This window comes from Falco peregrinus, chromosome 2, assembly GCF_023634155.1.
Source record: "Falco peregrinus isolate bFalPer1 chromosome 2, bFalPer1.pri, whole genome shotgun sequence".
NCBI classification, from domain to species: Eukaryota; Metazoa; Chordata; class Aves; order Falconiformes; family Falconidae; genus Falco; species Falco peregrinus.
The window spans coordinates 58,283,849-58,311,633 of NC_073722.1; the positions used below are offsets into that span (position 1 = coordinate 58,283,849).

Here is a 27,785-nt window from a genome sequence, read left to right on the forward strand (position 1 = left end):
TCTGCACAGAGAAACGGTGTCCAAGACAACAGCTAAGAAGGAACGACCCTGAATGTAACTTAGGGGCCATGAACTCAAAGTAAAATATCCAGACATTTAGACAAGGATAGCACCGGTGAAAGGAGATGGACTTTCAATATAAGTCTGAAGAAAGAAGGGGGTTGCAGAATATGAAGCAAATAGAAAGGCACACATGAATAATTATGAACAGAAATAAAGCAATATCCAACCTTTGCAACCTGACCTTTACTGATGAAAGTCCCCAGGAGCAGCTTGGGCACTGTCCGTCACCATCCTGCTGTGGCTCCTTGCAGACTATCACAAGCCAGGCAGGTATGCCTGCTCCGTAGGTACATAACCAACTTGGTAAAGGATGGTTCCCACACCTCACCCTTGGGAATGGAGGGACAGGTACTTTCTAAGGCTGGTTCAAGGCACCCAACTAAACAAGATGATTCATGCCCTTGAAAAACTTCTTTCTGTTGGCCATAAAAAGACCAACAGAGAGACTGACAGGCCAAGTTCTTATTTTACACCTGGATTAAAGTACAGTGGTGGGAACAAACCCAGCATACTCCACTTCCATCCCTGATTGGTAAAAGTGTTTTAGGGGAGCAATGTAAAACCAGAGGGGGTTTAGGGAACTATCCAAAAATAAGTGTAATACCTTTGTTGAATTTTATTTTTTCCTCCTAAGAAATTAATCTGGTAACCAGTTCTGGCTACAGTAGCTTGTTCTGAGGAACACAGGAGATCTACGAGTGGGAAAACAACACGACATTTTCACCTGGGGTACAACAACTGGTCACTTAAGTTTCCCACCATAAATGCTTGACCTGAAATTAGGAATAACAAAGGGTAGGAAGATACCTCACATACATGAATGCAGCTGAGATGCGAGACAGCCTACAGGTGGGAGCCTAAGAAGACTAAAGGCAGCCTTCAGAAGGAAGTGGACAAAAAATGGAAGAATAGCAAGGAGCTAAGGGTGGACTGGATCCATGTGGGTGATGGGAGAGGCAGAGGGAAGAACTGGGGACAGATGTAAAAACAGATGGACAGGGAGGAATACAAGATGGATGGTGAGGGAAAGAAAGAGCTGTGGCATGAACACACAGAAGCAGCTAAAGGAATATAGGCAGAAAATCTCAAATTGGATCAATTATTCATAAATCTAAGTACTCTGTTGCTGTCGAATACCTGCAAAGCCTAGGTGGTATGTTTACCCACTTGCAAACATTTGGTCCACTTGGGAGACAACCTGCTACTGCACTGATCACTTCACTAGGGCAAGCAGCGGACAGCTATGATGTGCGGCCAAATTATTTGAACTTGCCAGTAAAGTAAGTATCATTCTCTACAGTCAAAATGTTGTTTCAGCTTTTAAATGTTTTGTTCGCTTACCTCAGAAATTATGTTGAAAGCATTAAAGGAGCAACAGTGAGTTTGTGAAGTCAAGCACTCAAAAGCTAACTAAAAATGCCAGAATTACAGTTCCTTAGCATGAACAACATTAAGGTATGGATCCCATCGATTAGCCCCTACTATTTCTTCTGCCATTTCTTCCTTGGTGCACAGGATTTGCAGGAATGTGAGCAGAGTATGCAGAAGATGGCAGAAAGGGACAGAAGAGGAAAAGGTGATGAAGAAACTGAAGAATTAGATTCTCTTCCCCTGACTTTCAATTCTCATCTGCTGACAGGCAAGGCCACTGGGGGCAAGGTTCTTTGAAAATTTTTATTTTATGAGGTTTTTCTCTTTTGCAGCCTCCATCCCAATAAACCTTCTTTAAGCTAAGACAAGGGTGCCTCTGCCATGTCTATATATTCTCCAATTGCTCAACATTTTTCAAGAAGAAAGGTAGAATTTCCACTGGGATTGTGGCATACCTCTGGGGAGCCTCCTGGGTACAGACACACTGATATTCATTAACAGCCTGGGTAAGAAGTTGTCATCTAGGTAGCGCTGCTTGGTGAATAGGCAGCAGAACTTCTCCGTGGCTATAAGCATTCCCCAAAGACTGTTTTGTAACTCAAATTCTACCTATCTCTCCCTCTGTTTTTTTAACTCTTGAGGGCTTCATCAATACACGTGGTATTGTAAAACAAATACATACACACAGTACCAGAAACAAAAGCAGAAACAAAAACAGAAGGAGATTTGAACAAACCAGCTTTGAATAAAACATTCACACATTATATCCACACATTCCCCACATTAACACAAATCCATGCAAGTCAAATACATATTTGTATTGGTTTTCATTAAATAAATGTGTCTAATTGGCTATGACTGGCTGTTGCCATCTCTCATCAGGCAACTATTTCAACAATAATGTTTATTTTAATGAAAAAGTGGGAAATTAAAAGAGAATTAGACATCTGGTTCTAAACTAGCCTCAGCAATGCATAAGGGTTTTTAAAATTGTGTAGGGCACAAACATCACTCTGGTATTTACACAAAACTCTCAATTAACAGATCTCCCTCAATCCAGTTTTACAAACACTACTTTCCTTGCCTGACAAAAGAATATCCAAGAAAGGAAGGGAGAAACAAAAAATCCTTAGGCAATGATCTGTGAACTTTCCTGTCTTGACAGACTACAGTCCCAGTGTCTGCAAAAGAGAGCAGGAGGGTCAGAGCAAAATGTAACTTGACCTGAACTTTAACCACCAGAGATGACATTTATTCAACTATAAAATTTAAAACTAAACAAGAACAAATAGGGAGAAAGGGGCTATGAGAGCACCTTCTCCATGTTTGACTTAAAATTCAAGACCGTGAGAGATCTGCCTCTTGGGTTTACAATAAGGGCTTGAGCACACGTGAAGAGATTTGTGAGAAAGTACTCATTTAAATAAGGTAGAGCTTTTGAACTTCTGTAGTATGTGATGATATTTAGACTTTACTGAAAAGACCATGGTAGTAGCACTAACAACAGTTCTAAGAATGTATTAAAACTGTTATATTTAAACAAAGGTTGTATTAGAAAGGTTGACAGATCAATGAAAATCCTGCCTATCCCCTTACATCTGAATTGATCCACAGAAAACATTACAACAGATCCATCCTTTAGACTTGATCTCAGGACTGCTGCAAGCAGGAGGAGCACTGTATGTTTTCACACCAATTTATACAGAATCTGACTCTTAAAATATATGTGAAAGCAAATTATCTTGACTAAAATGAACAACTGAACAGAAGACCTCCAAAGCCAAAACCCACGAGTCTCCAAAGTTTGGGATGAAGAGGAGAAAATTAGAGCATTCCGAATAGTGAATTGCATGGGCAAATGATATATGTTTAAGCCATAAATCCCTGAGCTATTTATTAAATGCTATAAATTCTTTTCAATGTGATTTTTATATTCCCGGTTCTGCTGTTGAGATGTTAAGATGATCAACACAGCAAAGGTTTTGCAAGATAAAGGTGGGTTTTGATCAATTATTCAAGAGATTTCTTTGGTTTAACATTGCGATAATGTGGAGCATTATGACTCCATTTTCCATCTGGGCTTGACTGCTTCTTGAAATACTGGATTTCAACATATTGCATCATCATCAAAATACATGGATATTGCTAGCCTGACATAGGTTGATTGCCCAAAATTCAAAGGATGGAATCCACTCCTGATAACATTTCACGGTACGCACAAGACAACTACCACCACCACTGAGCTGAAGAAAACAACTAGAAATATCTAAAGCTTGTAAGTTATTCCTCCTTGCCTTGGCAGAGGCAATGCTGTCTGTCGCTGTGCCATCAGATCCAGCGCACAGCGTGGTATTTAAAGCAGATACCAAGTTGACAAGAATTACAATACAATACTTAGAAACACTTACAGGAAGGCATTCAAACGTAACCAAGCAAAATTTTGCAATCTACAGCAAACACCTTAACATTTGTGTCCGTATGCAAAAGAAAAGCAAAACTCCAAAAATCTCATTAGTTTTCTGTCATATGGATGGTGGCTACTAACAAGTATTTTTTTTCTTTCTTTTTCTTTGAACTTTTTTTTTTCTTTAATTTTACAGTTACTTAATACTTTACCATATTGGGTTTGCCAGGCTGGGTGTGCTCTGCAAAACAGCAAGAATTTACTCATTATTTTAGAATATGCCAAAACTTGAAGGTTTTGCAAGGAAGTGACTCATATGGAAAGAAGAAAAAAAGGATTTAACCATGCCACACACAAATAAGAGTACCTTTTTAAAAGCTGCCTAATTCTAAAGCAGCTTCCTTTTTCATTTTATGCTTAAAGAGATACTTGACGTTAGAAGCATCTTCTAAATGCTATTGAATTTGTACGTTGAAAAAGAATACAAATCATTAATGAAAATTGCCATATCAGCTTCCTGTTGCAGTTGGCTGTCCTGCTAAGTTGGCAGTGAGACAGCAGCCTGCAGAGCTGCAGGCATATGTCTCATGTTAAAAAATTTAAAAAAAGGAAAAAAAAAAAAAAGACTTCATGTTATAAACAGTTCAATGAAAATTACTATCCAGTTTGGAGCCAACTGAGACCAGGTGCTGAAGACAAAATAAACACACAACATATGAAAGTTTTTTAAAAAGTTAAAAAATCCCCAACACCACTGGGCTTCCACTGGGATTGTCTTTTACCGTACAGTTTAATGTACATCAAGAAACTCAATATCCCTGCATGTGCACAAAGCAGCCTGATCTTCTCACCTTTAGGACCATAGCTTTTTAACACTGATTTTTAAGTTATGCCAGACCCACAAAAATATGCATATGCAAATTTAGATACAAGTTAATCCAGAACACTACTGCAATTTCTCTCCCAAACAATTCACTAGAAAATCCTCCATGCTCCCCAGCTCAGAATTAGCACAGGAATCCACCCAGGCAGCAAAAAGACTGAAGTCAGTGACCGCTGATTTGGCTTGCTTGTTTCCCACTTGCCATCCACAGATTTTGAAAAGAAATGGGAAAAAGCCTTTAGAAAGGTCACAGCAAAAAGGTACTGAGGTCTTGGAGAGATCAAGAGTCCTAAGGAGAGCTGACAAAGATTAGGACATGTACTCTGTGCTTGCAGAGTCAGTGGCTAAAGCAGAGCAGCTCAATGCTTTGGTGCATACCAAATTTCTCCCTGTTTTTGCAGAAAGATCATAACAATTCCCGTGAATCTTTCTGTAAACCAGATGAGAATTGTGATCTTTTTTCCCAAATAGCTCTGCTACCATGAAGCAAAGTTGCCGCAGTGGCAGCATCTCAGGGTTAATTAAGCTGCAGGAGCTCCGTATGCAGTCCCTCTTGCACAGCCAGACAGCAGCTTTGCTCATGTCTCCCTAGTGCTCCTGACAGGGTGAACGTCAGATCCACCATCCTCTGGGACTGCTGGATCACAAATACTTTCCACTGGATTGTGTCCAAAATGCATCAAGAAAATGATGCAGATACCAGGTGGTCATCTTACACACACCCTCTGCCAGTCAGAGAGAGGGATATTTTAGGTGTCTATAAAATCAGCTGGGGCAACAGGAAAAAAAGGCTCCTGAACATCCAAATCTCATTTCAGAACTGGGGAGAAAATGGTCTGGGTTTCCTCTGGCTGCAGTAATAATGTCTGCCGTGGCAGGATGAAGCTATTTAGCTCTGTCAACAGAGACTACATTTTGTCGTCCAATGCAAAAGGGAAAACTCATTCCAACTGCGCCTTATCTGCAATCCAGCCTGGGAGGGCTCTCTGGGGCAAGGACCATCTCCTCATCACTGGGGAAGACACAGGGAGCATGGGAGAAAGAAACATTGCCATAATCTGAGAAGACTTTCTTTTTATCATTTGATTGGAGGAGCCATCTTATAAGAAAGTTTTTCTTCCTTGTAATGCATCTGTGACGATGGCAGCAGCCCTGAAGTTTGCACAGCCATGCCACGCCAACATTTACAGCTCCTCTGTGTATCGCAGCAGAGTTAGCTCCACACACAGCATACCCAGTGGCATTTCTGGTGTCTGCGTTCATTACAGAGCAGCAAGCTATGACTTGCAGGCTACAGGACAGAGCAGATTCCCCACACAACACAGCCTATAATCACGCACATACAGCAGCCTAACCTTGTGGAAAGATGTCTTCCCAATTCAAACTGGAGCGCAGAGCTGTCCCACAAATGTTAGGCAAGAAAACAACCCTCTAGCATCAGAGACTAGAAGCAGCTAATCAGTATTTCAGAGAGAAGCCTGTCTGGACATTCAAAATGTTTAGCTATTTGATGTGTTGAGGTACCCCCCTGTCCTCTGTAACATGCTCTGTGAATGTTAAAAACGTTCGGTTACTGCGCTGGTTTTGACTCGGGTAGAGTAACTTTCCTTCATAGTAGCTGGTAAAGGGCTACATTTTGGATTTGTGCTGTTAACAGTGCCAATAACACAGGGATGTTTTCGCTGCTGCAGAGCGGTGCTGACACAGAGCTGAGGCCTCTCTGCCTCTCACCCTCTGGGGGGGGACACAAGGAGCTGGGAGGGGGCACAGCCAGGACAGCTGACCCCAGCTGACCAAAGGGATATTCCAAACCATATGGCATCATGCTCAGCATGTAAAGCTGGGGAAGAAGTTGGGGGGGAAACATTTGGGGTGATGGCGTTTGTCTTTCCAAGTAACCATCAGTGTGATGGAGCCCTGCCTTCCTGGAGACACCTGCCTGCTGATGGGAGGTGACGAATAGATTCCTTGTTTTGCTTTGCTTGCATGCATGGCTTTAGCTTTACCTATTAAACTGTCTTTATTTCAACCCACGAGTTTTCTCACTTTTACCCTTCCAGTTCTCTCCCCCACCCCACTGCAGAGTGAGTGAGCGAGTGGCTGCGTGGGACTTAGTTGCCAGCTGGAGTTCAACCACGACACTTATAAGCCTTCACTTTGGTGGGGAGCTGATCCCTATTTACTAAGCCTACTGGCAGTCAGACTCCCAAGCACACCTAGAATCAAGGAGCAACTCTTAAACCCGAGCCCTGTACCCAGCCGTGCAGGACCTGCCCAGCAGGACCCAGCCCTGCTAACACATGGCTCACCTTTCCCGTGCAAATGATGTAAATACAGAGCTCCTGAAGCACTAACAGGCAAAATGGAAGCTCTTGAGAAGGCCTGAAGACAGCACAGCTTGTTAAGACTTCTTTAAATACTCAAAATAAAGAACTTTGAATTTATTTAATTATATAATCCTTGAAAACTCAGAAGGTAGAATATTTAATTTTGGTTTTTCTATTATTTCCCTAAATGATAGCAAAAAACCCAATTTGGTTGCAGCTTTTAAATTTATTTTGGATATATATAGCCAGTTACAGTTCTCAGCATAGAAACACCAGATTAACCCATCTCTAATCTGCCTACATGTTGTCATTAATAATCTGTTTCAATTTTAACATGTGAAAAAAGTCTTTGTAGTAAGGATTAAACTCTCAATAAACAGCAAAATAAAATTTAGAAAATGCAAATGTTTCCTTCAAGTCCTGACTTTTTTTCCCATCAACTCTGTTGTGAAACTCACTGATTACTTGGAAATGAGCTATTATACAAGGAAGGGATAGGACTAGCCTTTCACTGAATTAGAGGCAACTTTATAAACTTTGTAGACAATACTTTTAATAAAAGCATGGAAAATCTAAAATCCTCGGAATTTACTATTGGATATTCCCGTTTTAAACAATGGTAGTTTCACAATGTTTTCCTGAACTGCATGAATGGGGTGGGGGGAAAGAAATTGTTAACAGACACCTGAGCTACACATCCGCGGTGAAGCCGGGGAAGCCCTTTCCTACACAAGGCAGGTGGTACATGCAATCCAGTCTAAGGGGGCTACATTATAACCTCAGCCAAGGACCTAATTTCATACCTGCCTACGGCTCTGGAAATCGTCCCAAACCAGCAGTGAAGCCAAGACCACAGCCAAATAAAAGTGAGAGTGTGCCTGTCCTCTGAGGGAACTGGCTGTCCCTGTCTAGGAATGTAAATGCTTACTGCAAAACTGGGATTGATTTTAGTATTCATGATACTTAGGTCATGCTAGCAGTAAGGTAATGATATCGTCATTAGCGTGTAATTTCATTAACATCTCCCCCAACAATTGTGTACTGAGGACAATCAGAAGCAGCAGCAGCCAAGACACCGTATGTCAAACCCAATACAGCAATGCCTACACTTCAACACACAGAATGTAGAAAAAGCAAGGAGGTCCAGAAATCCATTCCATGATTAAAACTTCCATTTTTTGGACGCTGATAAACAGCAGTTTCTACCTCACCTATGCTTGAGATGGTGCAACTCATACCTACAGCCCTACCAGGTTACCAGGTGGGCAGCGTAGCTGGCTGCTGGGGCTGGCCTGCTGGCCTCCTGAGCACACCACGAACAGCGGATCTGCTCTACAAAGCTCCCACAGAGACTTACAGATGAAAAAGAATGGTGCAGCTGAAAAAATAGGGGTTTAATTGCTTTGCGGCTCTAGTAGCATTACTTTTGCATACGTTTGCAGTTGTACACAGCTCTACGTAGACATTTACAAAACTAGATGAACTAGATAAGATGACAAAATAAATACAGTATTTTGCAGCTTTTTTTTTTTCCAGCTGCTGCCAAAAAGACCCCCACATACAAATGCCCCTAAACCCAGCGTTCCATTGAAAAGCATCATTTTCCATTATGTTTTGGTCTATTCTGTTTCCCCTCCAATTTGTAACATTCTGCTGGAAACAGTGATGAAGAACATATGTTTGCAGTAAATTAGACCCAGGAGAAATCTCGGAACTGTTACATTCAGTTTTATTACCCAAGACACTAAGATAGTCTACCACAACACGTATTATTTAACAGTTCCATCAAACACAACACCACTAATATACTTCTATACCATTATGCATGCAAAAAATTGTATCCTATTTCTTAAATCTCATTGGGTGATTAACGTGTTGCATTTTCATTTTAATTAACAGTTCCAGGATATTTTTAGTGCTTTAATGAAACAAGGTGTTATATAAATACAGAATGTTATTGTACAAATATTTTGGAAAACATATGTTCAGGCAACAATAAGATTGAGAAGCCTAACATTCAAGAGCCAGGAAATTGTGAGTGCTTACGCTTCTTTCACAATATAAGCTTACGCAAGTGCTGCATCTTAACATGTTCTGCAGAGGGCTGTAATTATCTAGGCTACATCAGGGAAACCTCGTGTGGCCAACTGGATGGATAGACTAACATCTCCAATTATCACTTTCTTTTCCACTACTGCAAATGCTGATCCATTTTCACTAGGTAACACCAAAACCCAAATAAAGCATAAATATCCCCTTGTGCACTGATGAGCTGAATCTTTTGGGGGAGGTTTGCACTAGTACAGTGAAATAGCCACATCACCGGAGATTTCCTATAGGCACAGGCTCAGGCATAAGTAAGTTTACATTTAACAAGTATAATAGGAATAAAAGATACCTTATACAAACCCAGCTATTACTTCAACTGATGACCTCAAACGCCAAGTTCTAAAATTTTACAAGGGTTTTGCCTTTTGTGACTCCATGGGAACACACACAAAAAACCAACAAAAAATGTGTATCTGTCAAGACTGCACACTTTGCATGCTTTGCAGAGATGAGAAAAGCAAAAGGCTTTGGTAGCAGTTCAGAGCCACAGCTGAGATACAGCTTTTAATTTCAACTTAAATCAACCAAACAACCTTAGTACAGTGCTGGGTCCAAACTAAAACCAAAACATCAGGCACCAAGTGTACCAGGAAGCAGAGCACAATGTCCTCTCTGTTCAAAGAATAGGACCTCAAAATCTAATCTAATGCTTTTCTTTTTCAAGTTCCAAAATGAGTAACGCAAAGCTGGGCACACCAGTCCACCTCATCAGCTGCAAACTGAGACCCAGAGAAAGTTAATTGCTGAAGATCGTATAGAGTCTCATTTACTTTATTGGTACTTATTTGTCATGTGTAAGAATAACCGAAGCTGTATTGTTCTAGTTCTCTGTGGTGTTCAGTCCATACACTGAATCATAGAATCATTTAAAGATCATGAGGTCCAACTGTTTACCCAGGACTGCCAAGTCCATCACTAAACCATGTCCCTACGTACCACATCTACGTGTTTTTTAAACACTTCCAGGGATGGTGATTCCTCACCTCCTTGGGCAGCCTGTTCCAATGCTTCAGCATCCTTCCTGTGAAAATTTTTTTCCTAATATCCAATCTAAACCTCCTCTGGCACAATCTGAGGTCGTTTCCTCTTATCCTGTCATTATCTGGGAGAAGAGACTTACCACCACCTGCCTACAGCCTCCTTTCAGGTAGTTGCAGAGAGCAATACGATCCCCCCTGAGTCTCCTCCTCTCCAGACTGAACAACCCCAGTTCTTCGAGCCTCTTTTCATAAGACTTGTGCTCATAGGAAATACACTACATAATCATGAAATTGAAGACTGTGCCACATAGAAGTCAAATGATTCCATGGGAAACTTAGTTACTGGCATTTCTCAACTTTTAAGTGCTTGGCTTCACAGCCTATGTATTACTACTTCTGTATGCCTTTTTAAAGGCAACAGTGAATTTTGCTGTCTGCTACTATAACCAAAGCTGCCTGACCATGCATCGCCAGGGTTTGAAACTTCAACCTGCAGCTCTGCAGGTTAAGCTACTTATTAAAAGCAGATTTACTGCAGAATGGATATTGAATATTCAGGAACTCTAGCCCCACATGGGAACCTGTAGGTGAGGAGTGAGACAGCAGGCAGTGTCTTGAACCCAGTAACTGGTTTAGTTTTCTTACTGACACAGCCAATTTGACATCCTTCCTATCACTTACCTTGATGGAAAGCTGAAAATGAAAGACCAAGAACATTTTGCTTTGTTCTGGTCATGAATGAGAGATTTCAAGAATTACTGAGATTTATTTTACCCTAATTAACTTTTGTGGCCATTTAAGAGCAAAAAAAAGTTTTCTCTTGTTTCTGACATCGTAAAATGAGGGCAGAACGCTGTAGGTCTGAACTATGATCTGTCCAGGCCCATGGCTGTTGCTATGTTGCAGAGCTGAGCTGACCTTGTGAAAATAGCCCGACCTGTACCTGCTATATATGTCTGTATAGCTCGTACCATGTTCTGCTGGAAGCACATGTCTCAGCATTATACCCACTATTGTACCAAAAGGGGAAACTGGCACTGGCATCTATTCCACAGCTGTCAGCCCTGCTACAAAGAACATCCTCCTGCTGTCCCTTTGAAGGAAAGCTTGTGGGTGCTCCTATGGTTCTGACTTGCTTTGCCTCTCGAGCAGCAAGCAAGGTACCCGAGGTTCAGAGGGAAGTGGGATGTAGAACACAGGCCTAGCAAAACACAGGTCAAGGAAGAGTAGGTCTAAGGCTGCTTATGTTTTCCCAGTGTTCCCAATTCAAGTGTACTGCAAATACAGAAAACTACGAATTCAGCAGATTCCACTAATGCTGAGAAAGCAATCTGGTGGATGAATAAATGCCTGAAAACTACCTAAGGGGCATTCCTAGAAATTCCACTTTATACTTTCCTCCCAAGACAATCCTTATTTCTGGTCATGACAACAAGTTTTAATACTTTTTTTTCCCCACTTTTATGAGTAAGTCAAAAGAACTGTCATTCTAAATAAGATGTAAAAATGAAGAATGCTGATAAACCAGGTATGCAATCAAGGGGAGATGCTATCACACACTTGTGCAGAAAGCACAAACATGGTTGTGCTAAACACAGATACAGAAATAGAAGGATGCAAGGACTCCGGCTTTGTGTTATACAAGTAACTTCATCACGTAATAATGATGTGCTTGCTGTAAAACTGCTTGTACTGGGTCTGGCTGGGATGCAGTTAACTTTCTTTACAGCAGCTTGTATCGTGCTGTGTTTTGGATTTGTGGCTAAACCCACGTAGATAACACATGAATGCTTTGGCTGTTGCTGAACAGTGCTTGCACAGTGTCAAGGCCTTCTCTTTTTCATAGTCAGATACCGCACATAACAGAGTGAATACTTATGCCTAAGGAGATGAATGCTGTACTTCATACACCCACCATGATTCTAATAGTCCATCTACTATGTAAAAAGACGAAAGTAATTTAATTTCATAAACTAAAGAATCTTTGTACTGAAATACTCATTCACCTGTTCATCTGCCCAGAAGTTGAGAGCCAACACCCAGATATTCACTTTTACTCAGGAAACATGCACGCTGGAAATAAAGCATAAAAGTATTTCATAAAAACTATGGAATTACTGACAGGTTATGGAACATAAGACAAGCACAATGTCTATTTTGATCTCCATCCGTGCTTGCAACTACATAAACTGAGAGCACAGAGCAACAAGAGAAGCATCTATGTACACAGGAATGCAGCTTCTCTTTGGTAGTCAGCTGAAGTTTTAGAGACTTCAAATCTTACCATACTTACATTAGGCACAACGAAGAGAAACTGATAAAACTGTGATTCAAAACACTGTCAATCATAGGAGAAAAGGCAAAATATGAAAATGGCGGTTTAGAAATGGCTGCCTCGCATCCAGTAGAAGACATCACTGAGGTTGCGAGGGAAGCACCATACAGTGGACAAGATGTGCAATATATATTGAAAAATAGAAGAGCAAAGGCCTGCAAGCCTGGAACACCATGGGCACCATAGCCAGGAGTATTAAAATAACAGCACAGTGCAAATATGACTGAACATGCCCATCCCTAAACAGTAGCAGTCTTTTAACCACTACAGTATTTTACACTCAAAACAACAGCAGACCAGTCAGATCACACCTGTATTTTGAAGTAGAAGAGTCCAGAGGTAATAGTTCCAGAATAACCAACAGCAGCATTATTTGACTTCCCTTGAGACTCCCCACTTAGGCCCATTTTTGGCAAAGGCTTTCAACTGTAAGGTCCTCACAACATCTTGATTTATGTTCATATGCTCTCTACCTCAAAGATGACCTGGCTAACAACCTGCTCACTACTAGTAAATACTGAGAAAACTGACAGCAGGAAGTGAGATCCCTTCTGCCATTCAGGTATGTCACCCTTGAGCCACAGTTCATTCATTGTAACAAATGTTTTTAACAATGAATTTTTTCTAAAATGTGACAGCAGCACCAAGAGGTTAGGGTTTTCCTACTCCATGAGTGCTCATCTATAAAAAAGGCTTAGCATGCTATTTTTAAAGGCTAATGTTCATGTTTCAGCAAAAAGCTCAATGTTGGTTTTAGACACATTTCTCCTTTTATGCCAGACAGGCCAGCTTCTCGTATTCACAAAGCAACTGTGGTTCACTGAACATGTTTCCAGAATTAATTTTGACTTTGCAGGGTCAACTTTACACTGATCAATGAAAGAAATTGTGGAAAAGATTACCTTATGAAAACACACAAACTTAGCCAACCTTTAACAAGAAGAACAACTTGTAGAGCTTTCATTAGACTCAGCATTCTTCAAGGACAGCCTGTCAGCATTTGGCATATATGAACAAGGGAGATGGAACAAATCTACAGGAAATCCTTGTGCTTACTCACGTATCCTCAACACCGCAGACAAGTCAAGCCACTTTTACATGTTTCTCCCAGTTGCCGCATTCCCAGCCACCCAATTTCTCACCACACAAACAGAATCTTACCCATTATTTTCTGCAACAAAAGGGATGGCTCTGGCTCATCACAAATGGCCTTGACCAGCACCTTTTTCACCTCTTCTTCAGCTGCATCCAGCTCTTTTCCACTTTTGATTTCTCCAACCACAGAATACATGTATAGCAGCAAGACAAGGAAGTCCTCGCAGGTATAATCATCTTTTGTCCTCTCACTGTAAGACTTGATCATTGGCAGTAACTGCTTCAAAACACTGGGCATTTCTGACTCACCAATAGTCTGAAAAACAGAAGGAAGATCGCATTAGATTGCTCCTGTAGTGTTTACCAGTTAGCATCAGACATATTCCTGCTGGCATCCGTGTTTACCAGTTAGCATCAGACATATTCCTGCTGGTATCCGCAAGTTATTATTTCTCATAACATTATTTTTCCTATTTCTCACAGTGTTCACTTAATGAAACATTGCTCAATATTTGCATTCTCATTTGTCAGCACGTGGTCCTGTGACTTATTTGCTGTTCAGACAGCAAATTTATTAATTGTCTACAAGTTTTTTCCCAGGGATTCATGATAGCAGCATCTTAGCACTTGAAAAGCCTGATGATTAGATCTTCTCCATGTACTAGTATGATGAGAGGATGGGAGCATCAGTCCCTGCGGTACGGGTGGAAATGGTACAAAGCACAAGGTCAAATGCTTCCTTTAAATTCTGGGCCTCCACCTTAGGCCTGGTTTTGTACTTGAGCAGGGAGTTCAAAGACCAGCTCCCACTGACTTTAGTTGCTATTGCAAGCTCTCAGCACAGCTGCAAACCCAAGCCTATGCTTTCAGGTCAGAAACCCAGAAAATTAGACTCAGAGGGAGCCACGTGCTTCACAAGTGGTTTAAGTGACCAGCGTGGCTTCCTAGAAGACCTCTATGACAGCAGCAAGGACAGGGCAGCCATCACCAGCCTGGCATGTGCCCTGACCCTCCTCTGCCTGCTTCACAGCACACTCACCAGCTTCTCAAGCTGTGTACGCGGGGGTCTCTGCTAGGCAGGTCAGCCTCATTCCCACAGCACCTCCATGCTGGATGTGGAATTGGGAAGGACATGACCATGAGGCTGAAAGATGATCATAATGTGTGCATGCGGAGAGGAAGGCTTGCAGAGAAAAGGAAGGGGAAAACAGAGAGTATGCTGGGTTGTCCTAGGTCCTCAGCAGTTGAAACTGCACTTGCTTTTTCTCATCTCTGTGGGAGAGGTGTCTACACAGCTTTACTGTGGTTGTAAGAAGGAGACTTCAGACATGAAAACCCTGAAGTACCACACTGACAATCCACATCATGTAACATCAGGGTTGGGGTTTAGATCTGCCATGTGGATCTGTGCCACTTAGGACAGCAGAGTGACTAATCAGGACAGCAAACTGCCACCCTCGCTGTGCACACCCAACGGCATATGAAATCTCCACACACTAATTTTCTGCAGTGGGTTAGTTTGCAGCTCAGCAGTGGGATCAGGTGAGAAGTGGGGCCAGTGCAAGGCAAGCAGGAGGAGCACGCTCTCCTGCACAGGGAGGGAGGTCTAGGAGAAGAACAGCCTTCCTTTCTTGGTGGAAGTGTTTGCTTGGGTCCATCCAAGAGGTGTCCTGCAACACCAGTACACTGCCCCTTGCCCTGACATCACGAAACAGCTCCCTATGAAAACCTGTGCATTGATTCATAGTGTACAGCCACACATTGAATCTCTTATAATCCAAAATGCCAAGTCTGCAAACATTTATTCTTGGCTGTTACTACAGTAACTTCAAGCAGACTAGTTATGGTAAATGGGCACCACAGTCAATAATATACCCTTTAAATAGATTCACAATAAGTAAATAAAATAAAAAACAAGCAAACAAGAAAAAGACATGAGTTTATACAACAAAAAAACCATACAATTATGTTTATCACTGCTTTTAACTGCATTAATTTAGTTCTGAGATCTTCTGCCAACTGAGTAGCTTTTTTCCAAAACCTGAGCAGGGATTTCAGAGTCTAACTTCGGGAACACAGAAACTGAAAGTTTTACCTCCTGGAGTACTCCATACAACACTTCAGTAAATCCTGGTTGTATTTTGGTTTAGCTGTTCTTTGACAATCTCAGAAACACTAACAAGCATCTCATTTACTGTAATTTTACCTACACCGATCCATTATAGATTTCAATCATAAAGAAAGCACATATTACTCAAGCTCTGAAGAAACTTTTTTCCACTCTATGCTATAGGAAGCAACACTTTTGTGGACTTTGGGCCTCACCCTGCTCCTGACGTTTTGCCAGGGACCCATCTTTCAAGGGACTTTAATGTGGTCAGATGTTATGTTTCTACTCAAATACATACCTTAGAGAAGAATTTTCTGACTACCCACATGCTAAACCTAAAAGTAAGTGCAACTGTGGACTTGAAGCACTAAATTATAAAGCTACAGTGGTCAAAAGCATGTGGGATCCAAAAAGGAACATTTAGAAATCTGGGAGGAGTTGGCATCCCGTGTGTGTTTGGGCAGGGACCGTTAAATCCCACGTACAGCAAGTCCAGGCACTGCTCTGCCTGGGAAGCAAATCTGTGGTGTTTGGCACCGGTCTGGCATATGCTGGCAGCTGGGCCACCCTCAAGGCAAGGCTGTTGGTTCCCAAATTTCAAGTCACCCCTGCCTCAGTTCAGTATTACCTGCTCTCTTCTTGGAAACTGACACAAACAAATTCTCATCTGAATGCCAGTACAATAAATATCAGATCATCCAGACCCCAAAATGGAAAAAGAGAAAACTTCAAGGAATTCAGAGGTATGCAGCTACTGGGAGGAAGCCACCCACAACAAACAAAAGCCTAATCCTAAAAATCTAAGAACTGAAGATTAACCTGCATGTGGAGTTATTCTGGAACAGATCACAGACTTCAATCTATATTAATCTGAACTCACCTTTAAGGAGAGGCAAGCCATATGCCACGTATTATTGAACAAGATCTACCATCTATTGGCACATCATCTACTCCCCCCTCCCAACACACAAACTCTCTACTGCACCCCGTCTCTAAATATCTCATAGCATGCTCCTACAACAAAAAAGATGAGTTCTTGAAAAAGCTCTATTTTGCAAGCACAAATTATCCAAATGTATTGAGGGTGCACATGGTCATACAAAACACTAGGATCAACAGCTCCGGGTTGAGTATAGTAGCTCATGAAAGTACGTGTGTACAGCATTTCTGGCAAATTTTCAAATATACATGATAAAAAAAAAGGGGGTCTAAACTTTCAGGATGATTTACTGTAGGGCAGGCTAAAGCTTAACAACTTAAAGTAAAAATTGCCACCTCTTATCTTCAAAGTAAAAATGAAAGAAAGAAAAAGAGCTATAATAAACCGTTAACTTCAGAACGCACGTAGGGTCTTTCTGGGCTATGAACTTCTCTGGAATGTTTTCCCCTTATCTCTTGGGAAATGGCACTGCAGAGGACTTCAAATGGAACTGCCAAGTTTCAGAGGCTATTTTGTCCAAACAGGCCAGTTGGACTGGAGTGTGCATGAAAAAAAAAGGGACCCACAGCCTCAGTGCAGAGCACGGCTCTGCAGGGAGCTGGGAAATTTGCCTCAAACAAAATCCACTGGCAGACTGTCATTATCAGGCCACCTCCAATGATTTAGGGGCTCCCTGCACTGCCTAACAATCAATCAATTACCCTGATTGAACAATCCTAAAACACAAGTTTTAAAAATGGAACTACCCATGACCCAAATTTCCTGCTGGTTATGTTGGCCTCAGGTTAGCCCCATTTGTCTATTGTCAAGGGAGCCAATAAAAATAATAAAACCAGGTCAATTCAGAGCTTTCCAAAGGCTGTATAAAAACATTAACACTGCTTAATGCAGAGCCAGCTAAGGCCCAAGCTCTAACACCTTCTGCTCGGTTGCATTGTTTGGACATTTTAATGCTATAATCATATATTCTTCAGATCCAGGGACAGTTTGTGATAGATTTCTGTTGTTTTCCATCTCTTTCCTCCACCCTCCTTAGTTATTTATTTTTATAACTTAAGCTGTGTAATAATTTACTGTCCCTAAGGGTAAATGAACTGATGTCAATTTGCTGATTTTTGCAAAAGGCCAGAGTTTTGGCAGATGGCAGCAGAGTGAAGAAAACACAAAATATATTTTTTTTTACAGTTTTTAAACACTGAACATGATATTGTGCTTCAAAAGTGACATTTAAAATGTGATTTAAAGGATCTACAGGAATTACAAGGAAGTGTAACGAACCCAAGAAAAAAATGTTTTGTGTTTCTGTGAGAAGCATTATTTTCAGTATTAAATAAATCTGTAAGAATCTAAAGCCATATGTATCGTTAGACATCTTTTACACAATAGAAAACAGAGTGTACTGGTAAGGAAAAGAAGAGGAGGGTCAGAGTTTACTTGAATTAACACGTGTCTCTGACAAAATTGAGAAGAGAACTGAGCACTCTAATCCCTATGCTTCCAGCCCACTGTCCTCAACACATCATTAAAAATATTAAAGCAAAAATCAACTTCAAGCAAGTGGAATTTATTTTCTTTTAAAATCCAGGAGGAAAGAGGAGATAGTCATAAGAGACTACTTCATTATGTAAATATTCTAGCAGCTTTCCATTTAGGAAGCAAAGTATATTTAATTCCTTCAGAGGTCACATGAGTTAACAGAACTTTTTGGAATGGGAACCACACAGCTTTACAACATTGAGAAATTTTATCGGTGTAAAACAAAACTAAAAAACAACCCTGAAATACAGCTACAGGTAAAACCAGCAGAAGGATCAGTGGAAACTCACAAGCCCTTGGGTCATTTGGTGCCCCAAGCTCCTGGACCACCCTATTTAATACAAGATCCTTTTATTGATAACTTAGGTGGGAAGAGAGGATTCACAAATTATGGAATAAGCAGCTTTCCAATACTGCTCTATTTGATTTGCCTTGGTTTACCTGGGTCTGACATTCTGTGGTTCGTGACTTTGCCATGCAGCATATTAGCTTCCCCACTATCCAGACAAAGGCAGACTATTTTAGCTTCTAAAAACGACAAAGGCACCAAGGGAGGACCTCATGGGTAGGCAAAGCCAGCTCAGATCCTTTGACGGCAACAGATCTCTGCAGCACTAGTCATCTTAGCAAAAACAAGAGGCACTGCCAAGCTAAGGAGGAGTCTTAGCTGCCTGCAGTGCTCAGCTGCCCATAAAACAAATGTTGCAGTTCTGTTTCTTGCTGTTTTACACTGTTTGGCCACTTGAGATTTGGGGTTGATTGCATGTAATTTCCATACGGGTGAGAATATGTCTGTACGCCCTACTCCCAGCAAAGCAATCATTTCATGTGTTTAGCTTTCATTAAGTTGCCTATGGTGACTAGTGATTTGACCCAATAAATCAGTAAGTATGATCTTACCACGCAAGTTACGTTTTTCCATGTGAAGCTTTACCATCTGATCATTACAATTCTTGACTTGAACAGGTTTTGATAAAACCTTTTGATAAAACTCTTTGTCTCCTCTTCACATAGTTGTAGGGTATGATTGAAGAATAACCAACCCAAAACACAACACAAAAAATGAAGGTACTCAAAGTACTACAGCCTCACAATTAGGAAACCCCCCAATCTGTCAGCATCAAAATATATTGTATCAAATTGTTCAGGCAGGCTATTCAATAAAAGGATGAAATTATTTTGATAAGTGAAGTCCACCATCTGTACACTTCCTTTTGCAGGAAGTGAGTTTGGATGCCAGACAAGTTTTAGCCTCAAACTTATGTTTCCAGCTGGGGAGGGCTGACAGAGCCTTGCTTTGCAGGGGTAAGGAGCAAACTTTAGCCTTAGGGGAAAGCAGACGAAGTATCCAGTGAACTCACAGCAGCTTGAGAGTGGAGGTGTGAGCTGCTGGCAGTAAATGGCTGATTCCAGTAAAAAAAAAGTGTAAGTCATTAAAGAAAAAGAGAAAGATCACATTGCCTTTTGTTGGGGACCAAAACAGGTTTATGACTTAACCCTGTCAATACCAAGAGACTTGCATCTGTCTCTTTTTAATGGCAGCATCTGTCTATTCACTTGATAGATGATCCAGAAATCCACCAAGAATACGTGTATAAAGAAAACAGCAGAGAACTAAACTGTTAGTGAGAGACACAGGAAACAGTAAAAGCATCTAGGACCTATCTCCCCTGTCATTACTCAATGACTCTCCTGTCCTTAATGAAATATCCCTACAGAGCCAATTCTATCTCCAGTCCCCTTTTCTGTGTTTAATCACCCACTCTGAGAGTTGCCCCAGGAAATATATTCTCAAAATTGCAGAGACAATTTCCAGCCAGCCCTTGTAGACAGTCTTAAAATTCTACTGTAAACAAATAAAAAGCAAATAAAAGAAAATGAGCAAGCTTTTTAAAAGCTCTTTTTGACCTGGCTCATGCTGTCAAAAACAGATTCATATTCATCCCACATGCATGCTCTCCCAACTGGCCTCCTTTCTTGTCTTCTGCCCACCACAGAAGCCTCCTCTCTCTGCGCCTGCTGAAGGGTGTCTGTGACTGTGCATTTAAACAAATCATTTTAACCAGACTGGTTCTCTGCTCGGGTTTACTGCTTGGCCACAGAAACACTTACACTAGCCATGAAGTCCAAAGATTGAAGTTCTTACGCAACAGTGGTGGCTTGAAGCCTACATGAGCTAGGGTTTAAGGTTGCCAAGAGATATAAAAGAAAATTATATAAATAATCACCTGCTCTTTGGACAACTTCTTCAACACTGTCATATAGCCAGATTCTTAATTGGTGCCTATTAGTCAACACTACAGACATCAACGGTCTTTTGCCAATTTATACCTGCTGAATTATCTGTCCAGGATGTTAGCACTTACTGCAAAACACAGTGACGAGTCAAAGGCAAGAAAAATTAACTTACAACATAAAGCTTTTAAAAAGCACAACATTTGTAAGCTCTTCTGGTCAGAGATTTTTTTTTTAATGTGTCTCTTGCATAATTCCAAAAACACACCATTGACACCTAACAGCTAATATGTGATAACAACAAAAATATTTAAAACAAGCTGTTCAAGCCCTATCATTTCTAAAAGCAAAACAAAAGCAAAGCCCAAGAGTTCTTTCAGCCAGTAACTCCCTAGCCCATGATCATGACCTAAGCAATTGGATTCCACCTATAACCCACAGCCAAAGTAGTATATTGCAGTATTATTCTTAACCTAACTTCCTTAGGACATAAAAAGAAATTATATTTTAAACAGCATAATTAAGATTTCCTCTTATCACCCTTCTCCTGCCTTTCCTGAGCACCAGAGTAGTTTGAGAACAATTTCCCATTTTCAATCATCTTGCAGCTTTCTTCAGTTATTTTTGTTTCATGTGTTACAAGAGGCAGATTCAGTTACTATGTCAGAAATGCAAGACTTACACATTTTCAGAAAATTTAAATGCCATCACAAAAGCTTCACTGATATCTAATCTTCCACAGTACAGAAATCACCTCATCCCAGTGAGTTATGCTGTCTGGTGATGTCATTACATCATACAGTCCAGTTTTTCGCTGTATTTGGAATCCATCTAAGTGTACAGCTGTGTTAAGATATTTTAATGGGTTCATGGGGGCTCAGCAGCAACAGTGTACTGAAAAAAGGATATTTAATAAGTCTGGATTTTATTAGACAAAGCTCTGCAAGGATAAGGACAATTTTATTTAAATCATCGTATGTCTGACATAAGAGACTCATCAGCAAGTTAAAAAGGGAGTACTTCCAACCTACTCAGTCAAAAGCTTTTAGCTGTGATGGCTTCTACAGACGTGGTCAGTAAAAACATGAATCAGCATGGCAAAAATGGTGTCAGAAAAATGAAAAAGGAGTACTGGCACGGTCAAGATAAAACGTGTATCAGAGAAAGATCTTGGTGTTATGCGTGTCAGGATTTTTTGTGTATGGAGTATTTTTGAGGTTGTTTATTTGTTTTAGTAAGCCTTGGAATACTGGGAAAAGTGCCAGAAGATGGCAGGGGTTCCAAACTGAGAAAAGGACATGGGGATAACATAATATCCTAGGAGGTTAAAACTCACATTGGCTTTGAGAAGAACAATGGGAAAGAGTCCAGTCACTACAAAGCAAAGGATAAGAATCCACAGGGACAGAAAACAAATGAAAGGGGTATAAATCAAGAAAAATATAGTACAACCAAATCAGTTATTCAATAGTGCAGACCACATCTGCAGAAGGAGGAGATTCTATCCTGGGAGATAGTTACTGAAAAGATTTGAGAGATGTTCTGGACAAAGAAAAGGACACGAATCCCTGCTTAGACCACTTAGATCACTTCAGCTCTCATGTTGGAAAAACAGACAACCCAGAGGAGATAAAAGGTCTAAAAGACAATCACAAGTGGACTAGAGAAGGCAGGTAGGGACTGATTGCTCACTCTCTGTCCCAGCACAAGAACTAAGGAGCAAGAAACAAAGCTGGTAAAAGCCAGTTTAAAAAGCAAATTAAACAGAGGTAGTTCTTCATGCAATTTGCTCAGATGTGGAACTCCTTGCCAAAGGTGGTTGTGCTGCTAAATTCTTACTTGTGATCATAAAGATGATGGGAAAACTCAGAGGGGAAAAAAATTCTGTCAAGTATTAGTAAATACACAGAAACCACATCTGTCCCCAAACTCAAAATGGTTGGAGCTTGGAGAGTATCATATAAACCTGTTCTCTTCTCTTAATCTTATGTAAGCAGCTGCTTTTGAGTATTGTTAGAAAAAAGCAAACCAGGGCAGCTGCATTTTTGAGCCAATCCAGAATGGACATATTTACCTCAAAGCCACAGAAAAAGGACTGGTATAACTACAAAATACAGTATCCAGGGGAAAGAAGTAGGGGAGCACGTTTATTGCAGTATGTGGCACTGTCAGGATTAATTCCAATATATTGTGCCCAGTTCCAGTGTCCATTTCTAAGCAGCTGTGGAAAACCAGAGATAACATCAGAGAGAGTTACAAAACAACTAAAAGAGTAAATTTCTTGAGTGAGAGACATTTGGCTTATCAAAGGGAAGAATAACAGTTCATGTGTGTCTCTTCAGACAGAAGAAAATTTCAGAGTACAAGACAGCTCTTGAATCTAGTCAAGGCAGGCACAGGAGGAACAATGGAAGTTGAAACTAAGATTTTTCCAATTCTCATGTTAGTGAAGATGTTCTCAGTGCTGTGCATATTCCAGAAAAAATTTAGAGGGTGAAAGGACAGAAAACAAGCAGAAGACACAAACTCAGTGGTCTCACACAATAAAACAGTATGCATAAAATGCATCTGGTGAATACAACCATAAACTTTTTGGCACAGTGTTTAATTGCAGTGAAAAGAATTGTGAACTGCTAGGGGAAAATACTTTTAGAAATACCAGAAAGGATTAAGGTAATACACACTGAAATACTGGACATGCTGTAAGGGCTGGCACACAGCAGGAAGTTATAAAAGGAGACTGACAGCCAAAACAACTCCATCTTGTGACTTTTCCTCCACATTCTTGCCTTTTGAGGTACCTCTTCTCTCTCAGCCCTTTGTTCTATGCATCATCCTTCACTCCTACACCAGCCTAATGTCAGATGCTCCAGAAACTCCTTGGGGCTGCAGGGAAACCTCCAGACTTTCAGTGATGTGTCAGTCCATGGTGGACACTGGTACCAGAAATTTAAAAATTAAATAGCCTGGGACAGAGGTAAAATGGGAAAACAACTCCTAATGGGTGAAAAACAAAAGGGGTTTGGAGCCCACATGACTGGGTTCATTTGAAAGAAATCTGTTTTCTTATTGCTGTTTGCTTTTTGTGTTTAAGTGTGTTACCTCACCATCAGATATTTTTAAACAAAACCAGTCAACTTCTGCCCCTAGGAGTTTGATATTAATAGACAATCAGGACATCTATCATGCATTGCCACAAGCACCGCTGACACTTCGCACTAAAGCATCATACCAATCATGATTCCAACTAAGTTAGGACCAAACATATACCTGATAGCTTTTAGCAATGCTTAGTGATTATACTGTTACGTAAAGCATGCTGAATAAGGGTATTATTTTGACCAAAACATACCCCTGTTTGATACTGTTTGACAGTATCCCTGCAACCCAACTTTTTGTTGACAATTTCAATGGAAACGGATGCAGATCTGAGCCAAGCAGCATTCTCCCTCCCTAGCCCTTCTCTTTTGTTCTTCTTCTTCAACAAAAGGCCCCAAAAACATAGGGAAAATCTACCACTAAGACAAACATACCTGCCAAAACTGTCGGAATTTACCAAAATACTAGTAATACTTGCATGAGATGGTCATATGAGACTAGATGCTGGATCACGTTACTGCATTTTACAGATATGAATTTAAACAGTAGCTACCTTGGAAATGTTTTGCTTCATCTTTTAAGTATTTTATACCTTGGTATGCAGATAGACAAGGACACAATACATGACATAAACCACAAAGCAAAAATATATGGACATGGGAGGTTTGCACAGGAGAAGATCCCACTGCTCTGCCCACAGTCCCAGCTGGAACCACAGGAAGGAGACAGAACGGCAACACAGAGACATGCGAAGGCAGATTATCAGTCCACTGCAGAGCACCACGGCTGTTAATCAGTACAGTAAATGTTATCACAATAGAGTACTGACATTTCTAGCCCTTGTACAAGGCTCACCATGCTTTAAACAGGATTCAGGCTTTCATGGTGATTAAAGGCAGATGTCACACGCATGAGTAAGTTTGTAACTTATGAGCTCCTCATCCATTTTTGTGTGTAGAAGGAATCTTTCATTGACAAGACATTCACACTGAGGGATGCTTGCTGTGGCATGATTTGCACAAGGAAGAACATTTTCCTTCCCTTTTTCAGGTTGGGAAGAATAAAACAAGCTTAATTATACAACTATATCTCATTTCATCCTATGAAATGTACCAGGTTAAAAGCTTAATTTTCCTGTCCAGTTTTCCACTGCTATTAAAAATTAATCAGGTTACCATCTTTCAGAGACCAGTGGATGGCAGAAACAACCGTGATACTTCAAAGTAAATGATGTACTTTTTTCCCCTCTATAAACAGGCAAGAACTGCAGCCACAATGACTACTCATCATATACCGAATATAAAACATCAAGTGAATCACAGGCATAGGCAAAATGACAATTATTTTTCCACTGAGATAGTGCTATGGTAAAAAACTTCTGAAATCCCATTCTTTTAATCTTCTCACCCCATCCTGAAAATGTTTTCCTGCTTTAGAAGCTAACAGTTCTCTCTTCAGTTTAACTCAACTGCCTATGAGCTGCTCCTTCAGCTTCTTAACTGAGCAGTAATCCTCAATGCTGGTATCGACATGTGGTGGTGAACAGGCTGCGCGCCCTGGGTTGGGCACGCCTGTGCATGGTTATACAACCTTTCAGGACGCCATACCCAACACCTTCTTGTCACCCATGATGCTCCATGCCCCTTGGCCCATGTGCCCTTCCCACGGCTGGCATGCAGCAAGTCCTGTCCTCTTTCGGTTCCTGTCAGGGCTCCCATCGTACCCCGCACGGCTGGGCCGTGCTGGATGGCAATGGCAGTGGTTTTGCAGCTGGCTCCTTGCTCTGGATGGAGATGTCAGGCTGCTCTCCCACCGCCAGCTGCAAGGGCCATGTGAGGGCATTCTGGCTGTCAGTTATTGCTCCTGCCACACCTCCTCCCCGTCTGTTTGTCCAGCACAAGCTACAACTAGAAAAACAATCCTAGCTTTCTGTCCCCCTGGGATTTCCCTCCCACTCAGCCGAATGCCTGAGTCAGCATAACTATCCCTCATGATATCACATTTGTGCAAAGGGAGCCGAATGGAGCACAGGACATCTGGTCCCAATATCTAAAACCACTTAAATCATGCATGTCATTCCAAACATTTAAGGACTTCAGAAGCTTTCAGTTACTTTCATATATATTTCCTAGTTGCTTCATGCAGAAAGGATTTCTTATGTTCAAGTTTCACCCTGAAGATCTGGGGAAATGTATATTCCATCCCATTTTAACTAGAAACTGCCCCCGCCCCTGCCCCCCCCCCCCCCCCCCCCAGCCTTAAAGGTAAGGCCAAACGTGACTTAAGCTACCTTTATATCAACTATTTTTTTAAGTTATTCCAGGAGAATACCAAAATGTGCCAGCTTAAAACACACACAATTCAGATTCCAGTAACAGGTGAAAAAAAGGTGGTTGTGTGTGCAATGTTAAAAAAAACCCAAACAAATCCAAAAAACAGTAACACCCCCACAAATTCCACTGTATATGCTAGACGGTGAGGTACCAAGATATTTTCTAGTTCCCCACTGTGCTTTTTGAAGGCATGGCCCAGTGGTCAGGCGCCAGACTGAGGCTCTCACCTCCGTGTCTGACTGCAAGCTTCTTGTTTTTCTCCACCTGTAAGCAGCAGTAGCTTCCTCATGCTATCAAGCGTTAATTCAAGTGCTCTGATAGTCTGATGCTGAGTCCAGGGTATGAGTAATAACATTCAGTGCAGCAAATAATGCCCTTTGCAGCCCCCACATACACTGCAGGTCACGGTACACTGTTGCCAATGCAGCAGAGGCATACCCCAAGCCCACTGTAACCTATTCAGTTTACGTATCAATAGCCATCAAGCTGTCATGGGACGGAGCTCAGTATTAACTGGCTTCTTTTTCAAAAGCCAGTACGGGTATGTCTATCTGTCTCACAGTCTCTCTTGCACAACTCTTGCAAGAAAGAAAATACAATGCTTTGAAATAATTTCTGTTCTTATCTGGCTCCCCACACCTCAGGGTGGGAGTGCTTCCAACCTCTACTGTACATGGCTTCTACTGCAGCGTACACATACCACTGGAACAGCAGAAAAATACTAATTTCTTTTTTGGCAACGACTAGGCCATTCTTCACCCCCTCCACAGCACAGAAAGCTCCTACTTTTCTAACAAGCTGTCTGTCCGTTCGCTCTCTGGATGCAAGGATCAGACATTTGGGGTATAAGTGATACTCCGTATGGAGACACCACCGCAGCAAAAAAGAAGAGGTATGAGAAACCACAGTTTGAATGAGAAGATCCAGAGGATCTCGGTCATATGTTAGAACTCCCAAAATACTTTAAGTCATTTATCTGAGACTTGGATCCTATTTTGGAAGGCAAATCAGTACTACAAAGCTCTTTTTGACACTGTTTATTAGCATCAAAATGAAATATGAAAAGTACTTTCTGTTAAATCCAGATTCTGGACAACTCTTACAACATGTATCGTAAAATAATAAAGTAAAATGTGATTGCAACAGCTAGAAATAAAACTGTGTGTTCATACTAAAAATAAAAATAGATTTTTTTATTGCACTAATGTATGTTTAATCCTTCTAAAATTAAACTTTCAAAATACCATCATCACAATTAAGTTACCCCTGAATATTACAACGTGAGTAGCAACTCCAGCCATCAGCTGGGACCCTCACGTCCCAGACTACGTTTAGTTTTTCTGAAGCAAACATTCCGACCTTCCCAGCAGACAGTGCTACAGGCCCTTGCAAAGATCGCAAAACCCACAAAATTTCTATGCTACTGTTTAAGAACAGCAGCATCCACTGGGGAAAGGGGGGTGGGTGGAGATAAATCTAGACACAGTTGTTTTCTCTTTAAAATTACACTTTTTTTTAATAACCACTACAGAAAACTTAAACCAGTCTCAGGACAATCTTTTCTCCCGCCTCCAAATAATTTTCCTCCGCCACCTCAGTCATCGCCACTTTTGTCAGATCCCAGCAAATTACCAGTTGGTGGTCTCACTGTTCTACCCTGAGCCGTATTTTAATTAGTCAGAGCATTGAGAAAAGATTAATGTACAAATATTGGCGAATCTTCAAACAAGAGTACATGCTGTCCATTTTATTCACAATGAAAAAGCTCTTAAAGAGATTTCGATAAAGATTTGCCTCCTGCTTGCAGCCCACATTTGTAATGTTTATGTAAGTGGGGGATATAAATCTTTTTCAAATGAACCCCACAGTTTTTAAACCAGCCTTGTTATAAACTGCCTGTTTCCGTTTTGCCTGCCTAAGCAAGCAATGCAGTGCCTGCTCGGGATAGACTGGAACTAATTTAAT

At 41.0% G+C, this 27,785-nt stretch overlaps 1 protein-coding gene across 1 annotated transcript in view; it reads right to left on the bottom strand.

The window, feature by feature from the left end:
• The window catches only part of SCFD2 (sec1 family domain containing 2), a 199,149-nt gene that overhangs the window by 97,618 nt on the left and 73,746 nt on the right, over nt 1-27,785 (bottom strand). Inside the window, exon 6 of the mRNA XM_027779262.2 lies at nt 13,634-13,883. Within this exon, the coding sequence (XP_027635063.2) occupies nt 13,634-13,883 (250 nt within the window). The remainder of the gene's footprint in view (nt 1-13,633; nt 13,884-27,785) is intronic.